The 20924-nt window shown below is 39.3% G+C and overlaps 1 protein-coding gene across 5 annotated transcripts in view; it reads right to left on the reverse strand.

Moving 5' to 3' along the window:
* The window catches only part of PLCB1 (phospholipase C beta 1), a 688164-nt gene that overhangs the window by 61577 nt on the left and 605663 nt on the right, over window positions 1-20924 (reverse strand). For 3 of the 5 annotated variants that reach the window (XM_057701470.1, XM_057701473.1, XM_057701474.1), the window contains 4 exons: window positions 18288-18364; window positions 18093-18182; window positions 17566-17623; window positions 16859-16945 (listed from right to left, as the gene is read on the reverse strand). In XM_057701470.1, the coding sequence (XP_057557453.1) occupies window positions 16859-16945; window positions 17566-17623; window positions 18093-18182; window positions 18288-18364 (312 nt within the window). Of the gene's footprint in view, window positions 1-6877; window positions 7005-16858; window positions 16946-17565; window positions 17624-18092; window positions 18183-18287; window positions 18365-20924 lie in introns of all 5 variants that reach the window. The other 2 variants (XM_057701472.1, XM_057701471.1) reach the window with 1 other exon arrangement.

The following is a 20924-nucleotide window of genomic DNA, read 5'->3' on the forward strand; positions in this document are numbered from 1 at the left end:
CATTGCTGGATGGGTTAGAAAAGTGTTGCCAATGTTAGGCTTATGTTTGAGGGGACTTATGTGTTGCCTCCAAATATTTTATATATGCAGGGCTTGAGAGTTTATAGACCAGCAAGGTAGCACTGACTCTCTCTGGTGGAGAAAGCATAGAAAAAAAGGTTTAAAAAAGATAATAAATAATGTTTCAGTAGAAAGTTTTGTTTACAACGGATGGGTAATAATGCTTCCAAGAGGAATTTTGCATAATTCTGGGAGAAACCCAGGCCATAAGACAATAAGCTTTGTGCCAGTGATGTGCTGGTCAATGTTTAATAGGCTGTTCACCTAGGGGAAAAAAACAGCCTGATTTGTAGCATTTGTTGATTTCCACGGTGTATATATACCCACTATAGCCAATTTCAAGCTACCAATGTGATGACTCTGAAGAAAGAGTTAGGAAGAGGTGTGTAGTATAGGAACCCATTGCAGTGACCCTATAGGCACTACAGATGTCACTTACCTCCAGAGCACAGACAATAGTGAAATGTATTAATTAATTAGCAGTGGTAAATTTGGGATATCTGTTACTTTTCTCCCCCCTTTTTCTTTTCTTTTTTTAATTGAAGTATAGTTAATTTACAATGCTGTGTTAGTTTCAGGTGTATAGCAAAGTGATTCAGTATTATATATTCTTTTTCAGATTCTTTTCCCTTATAGATCTCCTTGTTTTCAGCTTAATTGTAAACTTATGTAATTTACTTTTAATTGTAAATTTATATAATTTACTTTTTAATTGTGTCTGCGTTTAACAACTGGCTCACAGAATCCTGGAAAATTTAAAAATGAGCTCCTGAGAGCCAGTATGTCGAGCTCCAGCTCACCAATGGTTTGTCCTCAGCGAATAAAGGAAAATTAATATTAATATTTGCTTAAGTAATATTTAATTACATTCAAGTTCTGCAAGGTGCACACTTTGCTTTATATGGTTTTTTGTTTTTTTTTTACTTGTTAATTTTCCAGAATTCTATGTTATCTATTAATAGGCAAATAAAATACAGGGATTAAAACCATTGGATGCTAGATCAATAGGTGATAGTTTTCTGTATATGTGTGTGAACTGGGTGTAAGGTATATATCTCCTTCTCTCAGGATAAAAAAGAAAAACAGAAAAAAAGATATTTGCTTATTGAATGACACCTTTTATGAACTGAACTGTGTCCTCTCAAAATCCACACGTTAAAGCCCCAATGTACATGACCGTATTGGGAGACGGAGCCTTTAAGGAGGTAACGAAGGTTAAATGATGTCATGAGGGTGGGGCCCTAATCTGATAGAACTGGTGTCCTTATAAGAAGAGGAAGATACACAGGAGTCTCTCTCTCTCCCTCTGTGCATGACTGCAGATCAAAGGCCGGTAAGGACACAGCAAGAAGGCACCACCTGCAAGGAGGTGAGAGGCCTCATAGAAACCAACCCCGCTGGCGCCTTGATCTTGGCCTTCACACTGCAAGACTGTGAGAAAATAATTTTCTTCTGTTTAGGCTACCCTGTTGGAGATATTTTGTGATGGCCGCACAAGCTAACTAATACAACCTGTGAATTATGAAATTACATGCAATTCCACACCAGTAACATGATCCTTGCACCTCAGGCTTTGTCAAATGCCATAAGGAATTCCTTCCTGCCTGCTCCTCTGCTGGATAAACTTAGACTTCATTGTATAGGTCAAGGGTTACTGGCTCTGGGAAGCTTTTTTAGGTTTCCCCAAGAAGAGTCAGTCCTTCCTCCCCTGTAAATAACTCTATTATAGTGATGATTACAGCATTTGGTCCCAACACAAATGCTCTGTAGAAAGGTAAGGCACACATTAGACATTCAGATGCTGCATGTTACCTTTCTGGGCCGCCCATGTGTTAGCCACGACCGGCATGTGGCTGTTGGTGCTCAAATTCAAATACACTTAAATACTCAATTCAATGCTCTAATCACATTTCAAATACTAAATAACCACCTGTGGCTACTGCCTTGGACTCAGACGTGGAACATCTCCATCACTGCAGAAGGTTCTATTGGATAGGGTTGCCCTAGACTGTAAGCACTATGAGGTGGGGGGGCGGAGCGGGTGCGAAGGGTGCATCTTTTTACATCGTTTTATTTTCCCAGCATGCAGCCTAGTGCCTGCTATGCAGTAGCACTCAAAAAATATTAGTTGAATTAAAAGAAAAAATTAACACTATTTACCTAGTTGCAGCTACTTAAGCATTCATGGTTCCTAGAGACCACAGAAATGAACACACATATAAAAATTTATTTTTATTACTGACAAGTAAATGAAAACTGAGCAATTCTCATTTTCCCTGGGAGGAGAACATCAACATGCAGCATTAAGATATAATTATAGAATTTCTCTCTCAGGTGTTCGTATAGCAATCTATAGTTGTTAACTCAGAAGCACAATATCGATTCTAATTTATTTTTTCTAGGTCATCTATGCTCCATTGTTCTATAACTGACCCTATGGACTCATTAAATCGTTCAGCATGATATTTATGCAACCCTATTTAATGAGTCCTCCAACACCTTGAATTCTCTGGATCTCATACCTATTATTTTAGTGACAAACTTCTGAGTTTAATTAACCGTATTCTTCATGGACTAAAGGAGATCATAAAAAGGTCACCCAGTTGGTACACAACTCCCTGCTTGCAGACAGCCTCTTTGTTGCCACATTTAAAGATCTTCAAAGAGACACGGAATAACCCTTGGGAATCTCTTTAGCTATTTGGATATTCTACTTTGTGGAAACTTTTATTTCTTGCTTAAGTCTTTCATAATTTAGCCGAAAGCAGTTCTTCTCAAGCTCCAGAGAAAAAGGAGAACAGGGTCATCTGTCACATCTCTGGAGAAGCCCCTTTCTATGCTTTAACTGAGATGCAGATACAGTCTACAAGGAGATATTGCTCTTGCAAGCAAGACATTCCTTTGGATTTCCTAGTAACTTCAGGGTAAATACTAGGGCTGAGTAAATAGCCTTGAATGAAGAAAAGGAAAGCCATAAAAATAATTCCTTAACAATTACAAATAGCCCACGGCACAGAGCCCAGTGTGGACCCCAACTCCTTTCTCATAATGCAGGTCATGACTCTTCAAATAGGAGAAGTAGGTGTTAGTTAACAAGGATGCTGTTCTAGAGCTGGGGGAAGAGAAGGATTTAAGAGAGGAGAGTGTGGAAAGAAGAGAGGGAAGGGAATTTCAAGGGAAGCAAGCCCACTGGGTCTCTGGAGGAGCTCAGCATCAACACGAGTGAGCTGGGTGCCTGTGAGTGGAGATGAGGGGAAGAGGCAATTCAAGGTTGGGAGGAGGTGAGGGTGTCTGACCTCAATCCCGACACTTTAAGGAGGGGAGCAGTGAGTGTTCAGCAGCCAGGGGAGGAGAAAGTTGTGTCCAATCCTTTGAACTGACGCATGCAGGCCCCGCCACGTCTCAGAGCCCCCCTCTGCTTGGCAGTGCTTTCCCGCTGGATGTGACCAACACAGAAAACAGCCGCCCGCCTCTCAAGGGCAGGCTTCCTGGAGGTGAGGCCTGTTTTCACGGGGCTGGAAGTTTTCTACATCTAGTCTTGAGAGATGTTCTTCTCTAAGACGTTTGTTAAAAACAAGTGATTTTGAGAAACTTGAACATCCTGCCCACGATGCTTAATTCCTCTGCTCTCGTGACCAGCTTGGGAGCTAGCCCCTTGGCAAGATTTGGTCGTGATCTTCTGGGGGCTGGGGTGTGCCACCAGCAAACGAAACAGTCTTTGTTATATATGACAGGTGTTTACCCTTCTCATCACTCAGAGACCTGCTTCCTTCAACAGAGAGGCTGGGAGTCTCTGTATTTTATAGATGAGTGTACTGAGGCGCAGATGGGGTACCCTTATTGTTTGCCTGTCCACGAAAATGTGAGAAAGTGATAGCACACCCCTGACAACTAGATCATAAAAGCATAGCTTCCGATATTTACTGAGAAAGCTGAGGGATGCAAAACATGGGGTCTTCAAGGTTTGGATGACTTGAGTAATTAACCTTCCCAACCTTTAGTTTCCTTAACGGCACAGTGGCAAGAATAAGATGACACGTGACATGCTTTGAAGGTGCTTGGCAACATAGTAAGTGCTCAACAAATGCTAGTTGTTTTTGTTTTTATTATTTGTCAGGGAAAAAATGTTAATATCCTTCTATGGCTCTGAATTGCTCTTTGTTTTAGAACACGGAGGAACTGTGCTTTTTGTGCATTTCTGCTCCCTGTTAAAACAGGCAGAGTTTAGAATAATGCAGGCACTTAATATTTGACATAAATTTATGATTTTCCAAAGCTATATCATTGGCATTTTTAGAAATTGGTCATTTTACTTTCTTTATTTGTTTTTATATTACCATTATTTTTTAATTGGTCATTGTATAGCTCTTTACCTAAAGCTTAATACACATGCACAATGAGCAAACATCCTTTTTTGTTTGTTTTTAATCTTGATCTAGAGTACCTTGTATTTATTAAAAAGTAGACATTACCAGGGTTGAAAGTACGACTAAGCTGCTCAGCTTCACCTATTAATCTTTAGTTGATAGCAAGGAATAGATTTTCATCCCTGAAGGTTTGTATTCACAAATTAAAAAATGTGATATCTCGAGTATCTATATGATGGGTATTCTTGGGATCAATTTTATAGTAAAAACTCACTCTTATCTGGCAACTGTGTGATGGCTTCATGTACAATTACTTTTTATTCATGCCTTTTGTTTTCAGCTTTAGTCTATCAGTGGAGATGGTTAAAGTGAGGAAGGAACATTTGGGGAAGTATTAAGCGTGGTATGAAATATACTTTCCATATGCTGTGATAAAAGAAGAACTTTTTGTTCATTTTCAAATTCAAAATAGTGTAAATTTTTTTTTCTATTTTAGCAATGAGACCTATTTTTCCATGGAAAGTGTGAAATTCGTTTATTTTATGTTGCCTTTTGATATGTGGGAAGCCAAACTAACTATGTGATTAAAGAATTTTTTAATGTCCAGGTATTGTGGGGATATCTATCTCTTTTGAAAATCAGTATTTTTGCTAAGCAGGAAGCTCAGTTGACATTCTGAAAGGAAATCAAGTTGTGAACCAGCCATCACAAATCTGATGTAGCCCAGTGACAAAAATGTAACCTTTACGCCTCTATTGCATTTGTTTTGAAAGACAAAACCCAAGTCGTGTGTCTGAGCTCCACTGTCATTTACCTCCTCTGAGAGAATTTAATACTCTACCTGGGGTATTAAATGTTTCACAATAATTCTCAAAAATACCAGGACAGGAACAGCAAGTACAACAAAGAAACCACATGATGATGTTTATAATGGATGACTTAAAAGGTAGCCTAAACATTGATAGGCCAATGAGGAAGACATCTTCAAGGTCTCCCTGACATCCTCCCAGGGAAATCAATAGCACTCGCCCCTCCTCCACCCCACCTTCAGATGTGAGCTTTATCACAGGTCACCACAGGGACAAGGTCGTCACTGCTGGGAGGACATGGACAGAATTCACAGCCAGACTGTGGCTTAACTCTCAAATGACATTCTCTGCTTCTCTTTCTAGAGTCATAGTCAATAGTACAAAATAAAAAGATATCCAAGGGCCAGGCTCTTGATTAGGCCAAAAAATTAAAATACAATAAAACACCGTGAAAGCAGCTTAAAGCTTTTCCTTCCAGGTGCTCCAGCCAGGAGGAAGGAATGTACTGGCTCCCTGCTAGTCAAATGCGGCCCCTGGAAGTGCACCATCCAGGACATTCCTGGGAGACAGTCAGAGATACACATCTCAGGGCCCATCCAGACCTCCCGAATCAGAATCTGTTTTTCACAGACTCTCCAGGTAATTCATTTGCTCATTCACAACGAAAATCACTGAGCTAAAGCACCACTGTATGTGGCAATTGATGTAGAGGAAGAGAAAGAACTTACTTCTTTTTCTCAGTAAAATTGTTGTTTTCACTAATTCTTCAATGTGTTTCTAAACTGCACTGCTTCACAGATCAACAAGTGCTTAAAGACAAAAACATTATAAATCTCACTACAACTCTATTTTCAATACATCAGAATAGAAGTTTGTTTGCTTCATAATCATAATAAAGCCTCTTTTCTCCCTGAAATGCACACCCACTGCAATGGTATAGTCCAATTTTCTTATTAGCAAAGGAATCCAATAGATTCCATGATGTATTTCGTCTAGCAAGTTAAAGTCCTCTTTAATTTTCAAGCTTCAGTTTGCTCCAGCCAGCAGCCCTTGGCCCAAGCATCCCTACTGGTGAGATATTCTCAAAAGCTCTTGATTCTAGAGAATCAGGAACTCCTGAGCTAACCCCTTAACTCAAAATACTGTGTAGGAGTACAATGACTTTTACTGGAGTTTTAAAAGGAGGGGTGTGGTAAATGGAGTGGAGTCAGTCAAGAAGATTTCCTGAGAGTTAATCTAATTCTATTGGATTTTAAGGTAATAAGAACGGAAACCAGTACTGTGAGAAGAAGGAATTTTAAAAATGTTTCAAAAGTGGAATAATAGTGTGAGTGTAAGAAAGATCAAGGTCAAAGGGGAAGCCAGTTTAGCAAAGAGAGAAACAAAAAGACAAATGAAGGAGAAGAAAATATGGAAGAATGGAATTTATATTAGGGGGACAGAGAACAATGATGGAGTAATAAATACCAGAGGAAGGCATGTAAAGATGAGGGACGCGCCACCCGCCCGAATTACAGCAGGAGAAAGGTGGGGGGTGAAGAGAGAGGGGTGAAGAACAAAGGAGCAAGTCCACGATGCCTGTATACCAGATGGCCACATGCCGCCCTTCTCTCAAAAGCAACCCCTCCCATCCTGTCCTACCTGGCCGGAAGGACACCGGTCTCACTGGTCATCACTTGAGAGCTTGAGGGTTGGGGGGAGTAAAGTTGGGGGAAACAGAGGGATCCTCATGGCAAGTTTCCGACAAGAATGAGGAGGAACCGTCCCCCTGTGTGGAAAAAAAGGGAGGCTGTCATTTTTGTGGCATTGAAACTGATTTCTGAGTCATCTGTTGTTTCAAATTATTTGTCTGGGAGCTCTCTTGGAGTGCCTTCTAGAATGGAGATTTAAAACCTCCAGCTCCTTTATCTACTTCAACATTTCCCATCACAAATGCAATGGAATTGGCAATTGAATTGTCTTTGTAGGAATTAGACGTTAAATATGACCACAACTACTACTTTTGAGAAATTCTCCACAAAATCCCATCAAGAAACCTGAGAAAAGACTGCATTGAGTCATGGACAACAGTTGAACAATGCAATCCATTGAGTCTGAGCTTAATGGTTATCCTTTTCTCTCTCAAAGAGAGAGAACTATTTTTTAACACACAAAATTAGTTTTGTTAGCCCTTGACATGTTTCATTAAAAAATATGTACTGAACACCAACTATGAGCCAGGCATTATTCCTGGAGGCCTAGAACTCAAGAGCATCATTGAACAAAATAGTCAAAGCCCCTGCCATCATGGAGCTTACATTCTAATGGGGAGGGACCAACACTGAGTGACGCACTTAAGAAAGAAGTCAATGACCTAATGAGAGGTGACAAACACTATAAACACCAGAAAGTAGAGCACAATAAAAGGCAGAGGAGATGCCAGGGATGGGAGAGAGGGGGAGAGGGGTGTAAGCTTAAACACAGTGGTCATGGAAGGCCTCTTTGAGAAGATAGATTTGCGCAAAGATGTGAGAGACGGTAGAGAGCTGCCCAAGCACACGCTTGGGAAATGAAGATTCTGGGCAGAGGAAAGAGTCTGTGTAAGAGCCCAAGGTGGCATTGGCCTGGCTTCTTGGGGCCCAGCAAGGAGCCCAAGATGTCCTGAGCAGAGAGCAGGTCAACAAGGAGATGAAGAGGCGCTGCAGCCTGGCGGGGTCAAATCATGTCAGACCTTGTAGACTTTTATTCTGAGAAATATGGGTGCCATGGGAGGGTCCTGAAGAGCAGAGTGGCCTGATTTATGCTCTCAAAGGATGACTCTGCCTGCCATTTAGGGAACGGGTTTGAGTGGGCACACATGGAAGCAGGAAGACCCTTAGGAGGCTATTTAGAAATCCAGGTGAGAGATGGCGGTGGCTTTGGCTACTGGGATGGTTGACCTGCAGTTGGCAGCTTAACAATTATAAAGATGTCCTAACTGCTTTATAATATTTTGCAAGTCCTAGGGTTGCTTTAATTCCATTGAAAACAAAGACCCCAAAAAAAGTTTACGAATTGAAACAGCTCATTTTGTATTTCCCAAAACCTAGTGAAATCCTTTTCAACCAAAGCTAGAAGATAACATATTTCCCATTTTCTATATGTCACAGAAAACATACATGCTGTTGGCTACTATCTTAGACTTGACTTTCCATATACTAGCATGATCAGCTAGGTCAAAATCTATTTTGATGCCCTAATGGTCAAATACGCTAAGCTTCTCCCCAAGTGTATCAAGTTGTGTGTGTGTGTGTGTGTGTGTGTGTCTGTGTGCATGCATGTGTGAAATGGCCATAGAGAGTATGTAGTGGAGAATCCACCCAAACTCTCAGAAATGTGATGAACTGTTAACTATTCTATCATAAATAGTAGCAAAAGTTAAAACCAATTCTATTGATAAAACTATTTGAAATACAAAAATATTATTTGTCTTGGTTTCAGCTACAAAGACCTCCTTCTCAAATTCAAAGATTAATCTCAGCAAATGATTATAATAAATGCAGAAGCTTATGTCAATTGATTTTTGTTGACAGAAAATGTATAATCGAGACTCTAAGTGGTGGATTTGTTACATTAATTTGGCCTTAGGCATAATACATGGAAAATAAAGAAAGTGACTCTTGCTCTGAGAAACTGCTTTCCTATTTTGAACTGAAACTTTCTTCAGCATATGCCCTTTTGCACTAGCCTTTTCCCTAATCTCCACGTACTGCTTCATCAAATATTTCAAAGCACTAACACATTTCCTCTTTGGATACTCCACAGGTAAATATTTCTCTTGGTTTCAGTTTGGCTATTCTTCCCCTTAAAATGTTGAAGGTCACAGAAAAATCAGATTGTGACTTCCTGAGATCAATTAAAATTTTACATTTAATAGTGTATTTGACTATTTTTGTTATGCTAGTTATACCAAAGCAGGGCTTTAAAAACAAGCTAGAGATACATTTGGAATAAAGCATCTAATATGTGTTGGCAAAATTCATATAAATCGTGCACAATGACAGGCACCAGGAGTAGAAACAGAAGTAAATTCCACAGGTTTTGTTGGCCATTCATGGTTATGGACTTCCAGTTTAGGGTAGGAGGGCAGATAAAAGTCAGTGGGATTGAAGTCAATCTCATCCCATCCCATCCCTGACGCTAAACTCAGTGCTTGTTTGGAAAACTCAACCCCATCAACACAAACACTGTCTACTTTAGCAGGTAGTGAGTATTGTCTTTGGGTCCCCTCCCCTCCATCCAAAACACCCATCACCATACTCCCATATGTTCTCATCCTTAGGAAAGGAAAATAAGGACAAAGGAAGGGAAAGAAAGTTAATGGGTAGAGAAAAGGGGGAGGAATCAATGGCATCCATGGGAATCTCAGGTCCAATTCTGTTTAAATCTCAAACTCAGTTGTCTTGCAGGGGCCAACAGGTAACAGAAATCCATGAAGCAGCCTGGGGAATGACCTGCTTTAAAGGGCAGCCTCCTCTCCACTGCAGAGATTTGTTTCCACGTTGGATCCCTGTAATCATATAATCTAATTTTTAAGAAGAAAAAAATTTAATAAGAAAATTTCTGATTTAAAAATAATAGTGTGATGGTTTTGAAATGTGTCAACTTGGCTAGGCTGGACATATGCCAGGGTTTCCTTCCTGTATGGTCCCAGTTAGAGTGGGTTACAAGGAAGACTCTCCCATGAGCTGGAGAGCTGATGAGAGAGGCAGCAGCCACTTTGTAACACACATTCATCGCTGCTGATCTGTAGACTTGTCTTGTTGGGATGAAGCAGCAACAGGGCCTGTAATCACTTTTCCTTCTCCTTGGATCTTCCTTTAGTTGTTCTGACACCTGGGCCAGGGATGTGTGTGTGCGTGTGTGTATGTATTCAGCTCCGTGACAGAATTTCAGCTTCTGCAGTTTATTCTAGTTGCCAAGCCCACCTGTGGTCTTCTCTTCCAGACTGCCTGCCTGCCTGCCAGGGTCCAGAGTTAGATGAAGAGATGGCCTTGTGGAGATTGCATAGCCAGCTCCCACAATTACATGAGCCAATTCCCTGTAACGCACACACACAATCTGCTACTGGGTCTGCTTCTCCAGTTGAACCTTGACTGATACAGATGTTCAAATGATGTCCAAACTGATACTAAATCAAACATTTTGGAAACACTATGTGGGAATTTTCTACTTCTGCTAATGGCTGGTTAGGTTATTTGGATGATTTTTCTCACTGAAAACAACTAGAAAGGATGAACTTGATATTAAAACTATATTCTTTAAAGAAACTAAGAATCACAAAAATTTAAAGAATGATCAAGCCCAAACTCCAAGGGACATCAAACCTAGACAGGTCATAAGCAGGAAAGTTGCTTTTGTCTTGAGGGGCCTTTTATAACACTGGAAATTTTGAATTCATCTTTTGACAGCCTTCTAGGATGAGGACAAAATTCAAATCCTATGGCAGGCCAGGAATGAGGAATCTCACAGGAAACTCTCTCCCTACTGTAAGCCAGATACACAAATTGTAGATTTGAAAATAAACTAAATAGAACATCTAGAATTAAATAAAATACAAATGCTATAATTAACTCAGTGGATGAGTGACGTAGCAGTATAAACAAAGAATTAGGGAATCAGAAAAAGGGTCAGAAGAAAAACTGTCCACAGGGTAGCACAGAGAGACAAAAAGATGGAAAATACTAGAAAGAGTTAAAAGAGGAGATGGAATAAGAAGGTCCATTTTATTTTATATGTAAATAATGTGATGGAAGGAAATTTTTAGAAAGTAGGATGGAAGCCAATTTGGTGACATGACAGCTGAGTTTTTACAGAACTGATAAAAGCTATCCATCCAACCACCCCAAAAGAACATTTAGATAATTTTAGAAAATTGCATAAAACATAGGAAAATTCTAAATGCAAGCAAAGGAGGAAAAATACAAGTTATCACCAAAAGAATTACACTGAGACTGACAATTTCTCAGTAACAAGAGAGACCAGAGGACAGTAGAATCTTATCTTCAATGTGCTAAAAGAAAATAACTACCAACCTAAAATTTTATACACAGTGAAAATATCATTCCAGAAAAAAGGTAAAATAAAAACATTTTCAGACAAAAATGAAAACAACAAACCAAAAGCCCAAGGAGCTTACTACCAGTAGATTGTATAAAAGGAACTTCTAAAGGATGCAGAAGATAATGATCCCAAGAGGATTATCTGAGACACAAGAAAGAATATTCAGCTAAGAAGCTTGTGAATATGAAAAATATAAATGAACACTGCCTGCATAACATGGAATAATAATATCTTATGGGTTTAGAAATCTACAGAATTAAAATAAGTTTCAAAAATAAATCAAGAGGAGACAGATGGAGTTAAAACACAGTTTTAATGTTTGAGTATTGCCCAAAGGAAATCAAGCATGTCTAAGTTTCACTTTCAAGAAAATAATGAATGATTATATATTTTTACAAAAAGCAATTCTTCACATTGAAAAAAAAGGAAAGGAGATTTCTTACACACACACACACACACACACACACACACACACACACACAAAGCAAAAACCAAACCTCTGGGTGGGTCAGCCAAGACTTGACAAAGAGTAAAACATAAAAGGTAAGCATCGTGTTTGCATCCTTTGGTCTGGCTTTTACGAGAGGGTCCAATGGATGCTGGCAGGGAGAATGCACACTTCCCCATCAAGTAGCAGAGGATGAGAGGAGGCACAAATGAAACAAGGAAGAAAGAAGCATCTACTTTAAATCCCCAAGTTAGTCTCTTTCTCCCTGAACACTGGGAAGGCAGGACTGAGACAGCTACATTTAGGGTTCTGTCTCAGGGCCCAGTGGTGAGTCTGACGAGACTAACTTCATGCAGAGGGATGAGTCACTCACCCTGCTACAAAGATGTCAGAAGGGAAATGAGGAAAATCAGTCTATATTCCCCTGGTGGAGGGGAAAAAAAGCCAGTAACTACATGATGAAATGTTCTTTGGGTAGAAATTAAAATGCCCTAAAGCTTCCTGGAATTCTCTCGCTGACGAGCTAAATTAAAACAGAAAACCTGTGTTCTAAGAAGCATCGAAGACAAATTAAGCATCAGAGAAAAAAGTAAATTACACATTTATCGACTGTTTTATGAGGTTATGGAGACACTTCATTAAAAAGTCCCCTCAAAAGATGATTCTTCTTGTGATGAGAGCCCGTAGCTGCAAAGTGATCAATAGACATTGGAATAATTGCAGCAGATTCAGGGCAACTCCTGATTAATGATGTTTCAACATGTTAAAATGAATCTCTTTGAAGTGTTCAGGAAAAAGGCAGAATGTCTTTTTTTTTTTCTTTATAATGAATCAATTCTGAGTCAAGCACAACCACAAAAGATGTGGTTTCTTTGCACTGGCAGTTGGGTCCTTCAGTTGTTTCTAACTGCATTTGTACACATAAGCCCTTTCCTATTGGCTTTGGCAAACCCAGGCATGGAAATCCCAAGGAAACTAATTATGTCACTGAGTTGAAAGACTAGTTAAAGTCTATTGCATTCATCTTAAGAACTCTGAAGCTAAGGATTTCATAGCTATGAACAAAGATGAAAACAGCATACATTCAGGGACTAAATCAAAGATCTCACTGCTAAGAAACATGCAGTTGAACTTTTCTCCAGAATTTAGAACTCTTCTGAAAAGAAGCAGAGTATTTTCTTTCAAGAACTAAATAAATTTCAGTGGGACATATGTACAGGAATGCACAAAGTAATTTTATGTCAAATTGAGGGCCAAAATGTTTATCTGTTGTATGTTGCCTCTAGGGATCACCTACTTCCAATTTCCTTAACTCTCTTAAAAATTACATGCGAAAGGAACAGATTCACTGAATCTCTTTTTGAATGGGAAATATGGACTCTACCTATAAACTTTCACATTGTGGGCACTGGCCAAATTTGGTTCCCTACCAAATACAGACCAGCAGGATGGAAGTTCTTGGTCCATGTGTGGAAATGAAATGAATTTTTAACCTGGTTTTGATTGGGGCACATTGTTCTGCTCTGTTGCATGATGATTAAAAATGTTTAGAACTTGAGTTGATCCTTCCAGATCATAAGTACATGGTTGAGTAAAAAGCTATGCTTTCAATTAATCTACACCTGTTAACTTGCTCTAAATCTAGCCAGAACTCCTTGCCACTGAAGAACTATTGTTTTCACCAACTGCATTTTCAAATTTCTTTGTTTAAAAAATCTTTTTATATTTGTTTGTTCACTTCTAAAGGAGTTGTTTGTTTACCAAACGCTTGGAAAATCACAGATTGTGATTGGGGTTGAGGACAACTGCAAAGCGTGACACTAGGAGAAAATAGGAATGGAAAAAGAGCATCCTCCTTGTCTAAGAGGAGGCTGGAAACATAAAACACGTGATCACATTAGTTAGAATAAGTGGATGAAGAGGAAGTAAATGGTTATAATCGACACTAGGTGAAAGACACTGTTGAATGGGAAGAAATATGATGCCATGCAGTGTGTGTTTTTGCTGTAAGGGAAAGATTAGCCTTTCTCGGTTTCTAGTTAAAAACTGCTTGTGCCACCTAAAAAAATACTTGAAGGAGGAACTCTACTCCTCTCAGCAACTTTTGGCAAAGTCTGACATGCTTTCCTCTTCATAAGAATATTGCGACTATCTTTAATGTTACCTGCTATAGTGTCAACTCAATTTCCTCGTCCAACACTGAGTGAAGGGAACAGCTCATAAATTTCTAGATGCCATAAAATCGCCCCATCTTCTCATCTTTCTCACTGAATGGAACTCACTCAACCTCTTTTATGGATACTACTGGTCAGTTCCATTTCCTTGAGTTGCTCCTCTTTCGATTTTGTTTCTGCTTCTGTTCATTTCTCTCACATCTATGTCAGGCTTCAGAGGCCATTCCAGTACTGGATGTGGAGAGGGATTATTCTGAAGCCAGTGCTATTCTATTTCTGGTCCGCATCCAGGAATTACAGGAGCACAGATGACTGCTCTGCTGGCCTGGCCTTTCATTTGCTCAGTTTGCCATCCTATGTTTTGGTCTTTCTCCACATGACCTACACTTGATCTTATCATTTTATTCCACTGTTTATTATTGCTCCTTCTGGTCATGGTCATTTCCCTTTATTAGCCACCGTGTCCTACAATATTAACAGGCATGGTTTCTTATTATAGTATTTAAGTCATGGTTCCAAAGCACAGAATTTTTAGTCCCTGAAGAACACCTCTCAATAAATGTTTTAGTTTGACATGGAACCAACAATCTTCAAGGGCAACCTTCAAATCTAGACACAAGATGGTCATTAAGAGCGACCTCGTGGGTGAAAAGCAAAGAGAAACCATTGCAGTACCTATTTACAGTCAAAAATAAAGGCAACAGAATGACTAAAATTTCATAGAAACACTTCATATTTCTTTCTAAGGGGCCAAAAAAAGAAATGGAAAATTGCTATACATATGGTAGGGAATGCACTGTTAATTACGTACCTGAATGTTATCTCTCCTCTATTTCTTTGATAAGAAAACATTAGTTGTATTCAGGTAACTGGTGACCATGGAATTGAGAAGGTGAACTCCCTCCACCTTTTTGAGTGAGTCTTAACTACTCTAAGCCAATTATGAAAATTACACTCTCATGCTCATAATTGGTTTAGGAACTGGAATATGACACAATTCTAGCCAATGAGGGGAGGTCTACTGGGGAGATTTACGAAAGTTTTCCTCAAACCTATAAAGGATTACAAGATGAAGACACTCCCTTTTCTGCCTTTGAATAGTTTTATGTAAGGCTGTGATGCATGGAGCTATGGCAGCCATCTTGTGACTGTGGGTTTACAGCCTGGGGATGAAAGGCAACAAACTGAGATAACATGATGGAAATTCTGAAAATACCCGATTCTTGATGAGGTTGGTGAGCCACTAAATTAACCATTCTTCAAACTTCAATACCTCAGAACTTCCAGTAATGTGACTTACTAAATTTTATTATTGCTTAAGCCAGTTTGAATGGAGTTTTCTGTAAAGTTGCTGCTGGATGCACCCTGACTGATAAACTATCCAACAGTTATTAGTTCTAATGTTTGGTTATATTCAATGAAGAAATTTACTACTAAAGTTGATTTTAATCATGATGGGTTAGAGCAATAATATAAAATCTTTGCAGGATTATTTATACCGAGATTTATATAATTTAAACACATTTGTGATTGCATTTTATCTATGAGTAAAGTAGTTGACATTTTTGGGCAAAAATGAGAAGAAAGCAAAATAAAACTGTGTGGGAATAACAATATTTTCCGAGAAAGATTTTTTAGAAATATAAAAACTAGCTAATGAGTTATCAACCATAAGCTAAGTATACCATATCAGTGTACTATGTAATGACAAATCTGAATTCAGATAACATGGATTGAATATGTATATATTTGAATATATCACTGGGAACTCATTATTGTTAAGGTGTTTCTGAAATCTGTCAAACCTGAATCTTTTGATCCAAACATTTGAGCATGAAAAAAAAGCAATCCTAAATGAAAAATATTGCAGTATCTAAAATTATGTTAAAATGTATTTCATCTTACTAATGCATAATCAATTTGAGAGGATGGCTAAGAATATTTAAATTGTATATTTATATAAAAATCATAAAAATTAGCAGTAATTATTAATTCTTGAATTTTCATTACTGTTTGATAGTCTATATTGCTAAGCTGAAAAACTTTGAGTTAAAAATATTAAATAAATGGTTTGCCCAATAAAAATGAAAGGATAAGAGCAGAAATAACTACAAAAATATATTTTAAATTAGCCACAAGAAATCTATAAGAAGTAAATTGATGACTGAAACAAAACTAACATGATCTTTGCAGGTATGTAATAGCAGTGCCTCTTGCAGTAAATATTTTAAACTACATATGGAAAACTGAAAAGCACGTTTCACAAACAGAAAAATACTCAATGATGAATCAAATTGGAGAGAATGATCTAAAACTGAGATTTTGCTAAACTGAAAGTATTTGATTTACAGATATTCAGTTGGTTTAAAGTTAATATTCATGAAACAATTGATTTTGACAAAATAAGCATAAAGTAATTTTAAAGTGGAGCCCCAATAAACTATTATTATGGGGGAAAACATTTTTTTTTTTCTGGTTTATGAGAATATTTTGTTAGGTTAAAAACCAGGGTAATTTTAATACAAGACATCCTCTGCTGGACAGCGTCTGCCATTACAATATTACATCATCTATTTAGAGCTGAAGAGGCTTGGCTAATTTCTCTGATTCTCTCTTTCCTGGTGGGCAGGTGGCGGGGGTGGGGGTGGGGCATACTTTAAAAATATCTATGCCTGAGCTACATCCCAGACCAAATGAAACCAAATCTCAGGATCTGGTGCATTTGCAGTTTTCAAAGCTGACCAGTGATGATAAGTGCTTACTGAATACGGCTATAAAGATCTTTACCATCACTGAGAAAGTTACACGTGCAAGAACTGGTCTGAGGCTGTCTGAGAGATACCTGAACCAGGGAGGTTTTATTCCAATTAAGTGGAAAGAAAATAAAATTACTGTGTAGTATTATTCAGTTCAGTTTACCTTGGGCTTTTCGTCCAGGATCTGCTGACGTATCTCTTTGTGTTTTTCTACGAGTTTTTCTTGCCGTTTACTTTGTGCCTCTTCTAACTATAAGAAAGTTACAAAGAAAGTAATTTTCATCTAAACGTTCAAGTGAATGTTCTCAGAAAAAATTAAACACTTTTCAGATCTACGGCACACATTTAATCATTGCATATCCTGGTCAAGAACTGCCCTTAGAAGTGTAGGAGACTGTAAGTGTTGAAGCTGAGTGACAGGTACACAGGGGTGTGACTGAGGTGATCGATGCATAATACCACTCTCACATTTTTGTTAATGTTTGAAAATTTCCATAATACCAATTAAAAATTAATTAGAAACTTTTGGAGGTTGCTACCTCTCTACCATTGGTGACAACTAAAGTTTCTTTGGGGGGAAGTTCCCCTTGACGTCATGTTTGTGGGTTCCTGACTTTGGAAATGATTCTTAATGTCTATCTTTAGATGAACCTTTTTAAATATAGAGGTTTGCAATTAAACTGGCAGAAACATCGATTACAGACTGGTTGCTCTGGGAAGTAGCTCTGCAGGGTGCTGGTCATAAAGAGTTACAATGAAGCATGGCCTTGAGGCTCCAGGGCTCACAGAGGCTCCAGAAGCTCACACAGTACTTATCGAATGTTCACAGGTGGTTTGCAAAAGAGAGAGGGGTTCATCCACACGACATACCCTTTTGATGTACTGCACCACCTCCTGGATGTATGACCGGATCATCTCTGTCTTTTCCCTGAAAGCAAATGACAAAGGGATCATCATACAAACTCATCCATTGTCGGTAAACACGGAAACTTCAGGCTTCCAGATGAAAATTTACAGAACTCTTAATATTCTTCTCACTGCTGCAAGGAAGGTACCAATCCACCAGCTCTGAACAAAGGTCAGGTTCCACCCAAGGCACAAGCTCTGTTTTCACTAAATGCCAGGAAGGCTGTCTGACAATATCAGAAGTGAAGATTGAGCCTTTCCCTTAGGGAGGGTCTTTACTCAGCCTTTACCTAAAGGCTCTGCGGGCACCTCAATTCTTTATTGAACTGCTCTTTGAGTTCACTGTGAAAAACCTTACAAAAGGGACCTTCTGAAAGGTTAATTAGAGGAGAAATTTCACAGATGGGTCTATGTATGGTTGAGCAGCTGTTATTCAGGTATAGGATAATCCCCAGGTAAAAGGTGGGAGAAAGAGGGTTCTTTCTACTTACTCTTCCATCTGGCTTTTGTCTTTGGATTTAGCTTCTGTTATCTTCTCCTGCCTCTTTTTATCCATTTTCTTCTTTAATTCCTTCTTCTCTCTGAAGGCAAAATGGAAGTAAAAGGGAAACATGGTCAATCAAATAGCAATTTGTATTTACCACATTTACATACACAAATCCACTGTAATGAGAATGGAGGCTTACTTCTCACAAATTTCTTTGAGCTTCTTTAACTGATTATTCTGACATTCTTCAGCAACATCCGTCAATTTTTGAATAAGCTGGGGAAAGAAAATGCCAGTTGGCTGTTTATCACATTATCACAAACAAAGCACCCTTTCCCTTCCTCCCCCTCCACAGCAAACAACAGCATCTGAGGTTAAGAAATCTGTGACTGATGTTTAACAACAGTTAAAATCATCAGACATCTTTCACAGGCAATAAGGACAAACTTTTAGACCGTCACGTTAGCTAGGTTTTAATATAAAATTCTACTTATCTCTTTCTAATTAAACAGGATTTCTTAAATTAGCGGGCTGGTTACTGCAGCCTGTCTATGCCAAATGTGAAGACAACTAGCAGTGTGGACCCAGGTACCAACCCCTCCTCTGACTTACTAAAACTATGATTTTAGTCACGGAGGCTACATTTTCTGAACCTACATTTTCTTGGTTATAAACGAGATTATCAAAGCCTTTATCTCTTGGTGGTACTATGAAGCTTAAAATAAAAGTGAGTGTGATACAAATGTAAGATATAATTGACTGTGAATTATAATTCTTGGTTTCTGGCTATCATTTATTGCTTAATTGCCTCAAGGATGACATGAATTACCCGTCTTAGAAATCAATGTTTGTGTCCTGTGTGGGTAACTTCCAAAGAACGCTGGAAATTCTCTTTTGTGCTGCCATTTTGAATATGTTGCTGTGATAGCAATTATTTTATTGTCGTGCTTCTATCTTCTTATCAGACCAAGCTTCAAGAGGGCAGCGACTGTGTCTTCATATCCTCGGCCCTCCACATAATTTCTAGCCTTCAGTAGGTGCTCAATAAATACTTGTCAATTATGTGAGGGTAATCGTACCCTCCAATCACTTCTCTTTCTTTATTCTACACGGAGAACCTGCAGAACCTTCTGCCATTGCTCAGGCAGCAGTAGCAACTGGACTCAACCCTTCTTACTGGAGCACCGAATAGATGGTGTGGGTTTCCTATGAAAGGCCCACTCTGTTCCCCAGAGATGGAGATCCTCAGATACAGCAGACTGAGTTGACCAGTTTTATATAAGTGAAGCTACAACAGTACCAAGGCAATACCATCATAATACCAGCAAACCTTCACTGATAATTTATATATGCCAGGCACAGTTCAAAGAGTTTTAAATGTATTAACTTATTCAACACTAAGAATTGCCCTGTGAGGTCTGAGCTATTATCTTCATTTTACATAGGAAGACACTGACACACAGGGCTCAAGTCCTGGGCTTGGAGTCACACAGGTGGTACTTGGTAGAGCCAGGAACCAACCCAGATAAATCAGGCTCTGCAGCTTGTGGTCTTCACTACTTTTCCAAGCTGCTTTTTTGTTATGATTTTAGAAATTGTTTTTAAAAACCTCTTCTTATCTGAGAGAATAAAAGAAGTCGAGGGAGAAATTCTCTTACAGAATTACCATAAAGAATCCACATTAACTTGACATTAACATAAAACTTGATGCACTCATCTGTGATGTGGATTGACTCTGAATGAATATTAACTGGAGCTTGGACCAGCAGAAAACCTATTTGATCATTCAAAAGAGACTGCCTGATCATGACTGTCACAATTAAAGAAGTCATGAAAAATTACAGCTTGGTAATGCCATATATCAAACCAACTAGATGTAAAATTCGGCTGTGCAGACTTTGGCCATTGCCTTGAGGATTCCCGCAGCGCCTCAATTCTAGCTGAGGAGCACACGCAGGGCCTTCCCCTCCCCAGAGGACCTTTCTCCTCCCCCGTTCAGCCCAAGGGGTACAGAGGGTTATCTAGCGATCCTTGGCAGCAACATCAGAATCTCTTGCGAGCAACGTCTTAAAAATACAGATTCCAGGGCCTCTTCCTAGGCTATGGACTCCACATGTCTGAGGGCAGGGCTTGGGAATTAGTGTTTTCAAAATCTCCTCAAATGATTTGGATTCTCTGCCAGATTTAGGGGGCCTCAGTGGGCCCGCCCTCATTCTACAGCCATGGCTAAGTCTCCGAGCAGCGCTTCTGAATTCAATGACGTGATGCTTTCTGTTTCCATGTTCTCATCTCCATCATTCACCCTCGTCCAGAATCGTTGCTTGATTATGCCAGCACCTGTTCACATCTACAGCTTTCCTCCCCCGCCCCCCCCCCCGCCCTCTTCCTCAGCAATATCAACATCCAGGCAATGAAGCCACTGAGCTCGAGATCTCCCAGCCCTTCTACCCACTCAGTTCTGAGTTTTATTTCCATTTGTCTTCAGCCCCCACACAACTGCCAGCACCACCTCCCTCAAGGTTCTGCAGAAGTTTCCTGTCTGCTGCATCCCTGGCCTTCCTCCTTGCCCCTCCCTTGGACCGTCTCTACTTGTTCTTCATTCTTCTCAGAACTCTCACCTCCTCTGCTTCCAGAACACACAGCTTTATCGAAACTATTCAAGTTAGCCACAATTCAACAAATATTTATCAAATGCCTACAAAAGACCTGGCATTATTCTAGAAACTCTGAGCTGAGGAGTTGGCTTTCTAGATGGTGCTACTCAGAGTGTGGTCCACAAGCCGGCAGCATTGGCATTACCAGAGAACACAGCAGAAATGCAAATTCTCAGGCCCTA

The sequence above is a fragment of the Hippopotamus amphibius genome, chromosome 12 (genome assembly GCF_030028045.1).
Source record: "Hippopotamus amphibius kiboko isolate mHipAmp2 chromosome 12, mHipAmp2.hap2, whole genome shotgun sequence".
In the NCBI taxonomy this organism is placed as follows: domain Eukaryota; kingdom Metazoa; phylum Chordata; class Mammalia; order Artiodactyla; family Hippopotamidae; genus Hippopotamus; species Hippopotamus amphibius.